The sequence below is a fragment of the Physeter macrocephalus genome, chromosome 11 (genome assembly GCF_002837175.3).
Source record: "Physeter macrocephalus isolate SW-GA chromosome 11, ASM283717v5, whole genome shotgun sequence".
Classification (NCBI taxonomy): Eukaryota; Metazoa; Chordata; class Mammalia; order Artiodactyla; family Physeteridae; genus Physeter; species Physeter macrocephalus.
Window position 1 is genome coordinate 52,701,097 of NC_041224.1, and position 4,232 is coordinate 52,705,328.

At 42.9% G+C, this 4,232-nt stretch overlaps 1 protein-coding gene across 1 annotated transcript; it reads left to right on the forward strand.

Moving 5' to 3' along the window:
* The first annotated feature begins 284 nt into the window (after window positions 1-284).
* Window positions 285-3,882, forward strand: GCNT3 (glucosaminyl (N-acetyl) transferase 3, mucin type). The gene is made up of 2 exons (XM_007128515.3): window positions 285-715; window positions 2,059-3,882. The coding sequence occupies exon 2, from the start codon at window positions 2,113-2,115 to the stop codon at window positions 3,433-3,435; it is 1,323 nt and encodes a 440-aa protein (XP_007128577.1). The 5' UTR covers window positions 285-715; window positions 2,059-2,112; the 3' UTR covers window positions 3,436-3,882.
* Window positions 3,883-4,232: the final 350 nt, after the last annotated feature.

A 4,232-nucleotide genomic window follows, 5' to 3' on the forward strand; every position in this document is an offset into this window, starting at 1 on the left:
ATCTACAATCTGGAGCCCCGAGGATATTTCTTCAACCTACAAATGATTAACAGTCATGGGAAGACAGGCAAATGAATTTTTTTTGAGCAGTTGCCATGGAAGAGCAAAGTGTTTTTCACTGACTTTTCCTTTAAAGTAAAACAACAAAAGAAATAATCCTTGAAGGTCATTTTTATTGCTTCACTCTTCAGTGAAATTCAGGGAGTATTCAGGGCACACAAGAGGAGTGATATTTGAACTCCAGGCCAAAAGAAGATAGGGGAATACCTATGTGTTTCTACAATTCCTTGTTAAGGGGGGAAAAAAGCTTTCAAGTTCTTGTATGAGTATTGACAAGTTTTTATGAATGGTTTTGTGGCAGGAGAGCATGAGTACACACTGGGCTGTTCTGGATCAGAAAGCTGCTTGCCTTTTTATGCATTGCCAGCATGTTTTTCCTGCTGGCTCACCTCCCTGAATGACTTGTTCTTGAGAGTGGCTCTCTTATCTGAGAGCAGGAAGCCAGAAGGTGAGTGACAGAGCCACCTGCTGCTCTTTACTTTGCAGAGATTAAGGAGACTGACACAGTTTCTTGGACAGCCTATGAATGTTAGAAAATATATTTTGGAGAGGCTGAAAGAAGAAGAGACGTGGTGTTCACATTTGCTTCCATGGAACCCAACAGATCTTTCCTTGGGAAAAAGATCTTCCCTAAATAGGAAAGAAGCTATTAAAGGTGAGAGTTTACTTTTCATTTTGTCTTCCTCTTAGATTCCCTAAGTTATTACTAAAGAGGATACAGTCTTATGGTTTGAACAAGGTTGCGATAAGGGAAAATAATTAATGCTGGAAGGATATGTCACGTTTCACATTTTGTTCCTCTTTTTCTCCTTTTGGGGATTTTTCTTTTCCCCTATACTATCTGGTTTTCTTTGTTGGTACTAAGTACCCTTAGTGATTCAGATATACATACTTTTTCATATTCTTTTCCATTATGGTTTATCACAGGGTATTGAATATAGTTCCCTGTGCTATACAGTAGGACTTTGTTGTTTATTTTCAAGTTCTTGTATGAGTATTTTGTTTTTACTTTGTTGTTTGTCTGTTTTTTACATAGTAGTTTCTAAGTACCCTGTATTGTATTTAAAAGGTAGCTGTGGTTTGGAGGAGCAAGTATTAGGCTTACAGACACATGCCACAAAAAAAAAAAAACATTGGGGTGAAGAGGGAATATGGAAGAGTCCCAGATTTGCTTCTTATAATGTATATGACATTTGACAAGTTATTTAGCTTCCGTTTTCCTCCCTATAAAAGAGGCCTACCTAATATTACTATGTTTTAGGCATGTTGTGAAGATTCAATGGGAAAATGTAAATATCTGGCTCAAAGAAAGTTCTCATTAAATATTGCATATGCATAGCTTTGTGTGTCTCTGTGTGGATATATTTTAAATTTGGATAGACTGAGAGTTATCTGTATGAATGATTACAATGTATTTTTGGAATTACATCCAATTTTTTGTACTTGTTTAAGAACATTTTCTTTCAAGCGTGGCTAGATGCCACATCTAACCAATGAATTATATGTGGTGAAAGCATCCTAAACTATGAACTGTCAAATAAGAGCAAGAAGTGTACTTTATCTTTTAAAAGGACATTTCTAGAACTGAAGCTGAGAGTTTGAATTTCATGGATTTTCTCTCTAGACCGATCAGAAATTCTATCCCCCAGTTAAGAGCTATGTTAGAAACAGGGTGGTAAGGTTTGGGGGGGGAGAAGGAAAAATGAAGGGTGGGGAGTTCCTCTTATTAATTATACCTCTACAGCAACAGGTACTCAGCTCTGCTTCCATTTCTCTCTCCTGAGGTGGAGGTGGACCAGATCCTGATCAGCTGGTTTGTAGTGTCAGGTTATAGACCTCCGTCAGTGAGCTGGGTGTATGAAGTTCCTAGGCAGGGCTTGACTGAGGATATTTGTCTAGAGAAGAAACCTCTTTTTGCCATCACTTTGGAGTTGAACTTGATGTTCCTTGAGCATGTTTCAGTTAGTTTGTAACTGAAGGCATTTTGTTCTGTCCAAGGATTTCATCCTTCTCCTCCTTCTCTGTGCCCAAACTCTACCGATCTCCCATTCCATGAAGATGATTGGGTGGAAGAAGAAACTCTGCAGGGGGCATCACCTGTGGGCCCTGTGCTGCTATATGCTGCTGGCCATTGTTGCTCTGAGACTTTCTCTCAGGTTAAAATGTGACATAGATTCCCTGGATCTGGAATCCAGGGACTTTCGAAGCCAGCGCTGTAGGGACATCTTGTACAAGTCCCTGAAGCTGCCAGCAAAGAGATCCATCAACTGTTCTGGGGTCACCCGAGGGGACCAGGAAGCAGTAGTCAAGGCTGTCCTGGACAATCTGGAGATCAAGAAGAAGCGGGAGCCTTTCACAGACACCGATTACCTCAACATGACCAGAGATTGTGAGCAGTTTAAGTCCCAAAGGAAGTTCATACATTTCCCACTGAGCAAAGAAGAGTTAGACTTCCCCATCGCATACTCTGTGGTCGTCCATGAGAAGATTGAAAACTTTGAACGGCTGCTGCGAGCTGTGTATGCCCCTCAGAACATATACTGCGTCCATGTGGATGAGAAGTCCCCAGAAACTTTCAAAGAGGCAGTCAAGGCCATTATTTCCTGCTTCCCAAATGTCTTCATGGCCAGTAAGTTGGTCCGGGTGGTTTACGCCTCCTGGTCCAGGGTGCAGGCTGACCTGAACTGTATGGAAGACTTGCTCCAGAGCTCGGTGCCATGGAAATACTTACTGAATACATGTGGGACAGATTTTCCTATAAAGACCAATGCTGAGATGGTCCTGGCCCTCAAGATGTTGAATGGGAAGAACAGTATGGAGTCCGAGTTACCTACTGAGTACAAAAAGTCTCGCTGGAAATACCACTATGAGGTGACAGACACATTGCACCTAACCAGCAAGATGAAGGACCCTCCCCCTGATAACTTACCTGTGTTCACAGGGAATGCCTATTTTGTGGCTTCTCGAGCCTTTGTCCAACATGTCTTAGAGAACCCCAAATCCCAACGACTGATCGAATGGGCAAAAGACACCTATAGCCCCGATGAACACCTCTGGGCCACCCTTCAGCGTGCACCGTGGATGCCTGGCTCTGTCCCCTACCACTCCAAGTTTCACATCTCAGACATGACCGCCATTGCCAGGCTAGTCAAATGGCAGATCCATGAGGGAGATATCAGTATGGGAGCACCTTATGCACCTTGCTCTGGAATCCACCAGCGGGCTATCTGCATTTATGGGGCTGGGGACCTGCACTGGATTCTTCAGAATCATCACCTCTTGGCGAACAAGTTTGACCCAAAGGTGGATGATAATGTTCTGCAGTGCTTAGAAGAGTATTTACGTTATAAGGCCATCTATGGGACTGAACTCTGAGATACACCGTGAGAGGATTGCTACCCGAGGGGCAGGAACATGTACAAACGTGCCCAGAACATGCTGGGACAGTGTGGGGTGGGAGACCAGGGCTCTGGAATCCATGGCATCCCCCTGGGTCAGGGGGCTGCTCTTGGAGTGTGGTGAGTAGATCTGTTGCCTTGCAAATTGCTGCCCTGGGTGAACACTGACTGTTCACTCACCTCACTTCCAATAGCTCCTCCGCCGACTTTCCCACCGAGTTGGGAATAAGAACCAGCTCTTTGAGTGAATAAGGGAGGGAAGTGTGGCAGGAGACCCTGGATTTCAGTTGAATTCTTGGTATTGGTTTTTTCACTCTTTGGAGATGCCATTCCTAACTCTAGGCTTGGTAGTAGGGAGGAGACTTTGAGGGAAAAAAGGCCTTGTATTTTGTACTATTAACTTAAAAATACATAGCTTCTGATTCAAATCCCTGACTCTACTTTTTGTCTAGTAAGCCAGAGATAAGATAAAACTCTGAGACGTTTTCTCATAACTATTGGTGACATTTAAAATCCCTGGTGGCTAGCAAGAGAATCCCCATTGTTCAGGAATGATCATGGCAAGCTGTATAAATAGCAGATGCAAAAGAATATAGAGGAACACAGCTGATTCTTTCATTATTGAAAGCCCTCCTCATTTTGTTAACATTGCCAGATTCATGACTTTTCTGTAAGGGAAAAGGCAGGGTGATTTAACCAGTATGACCATCCATATCCTTATGGGAAAATTACAGCACTAATTTTGCAAGCTTCACAACCAAAGCTTAATGTTCC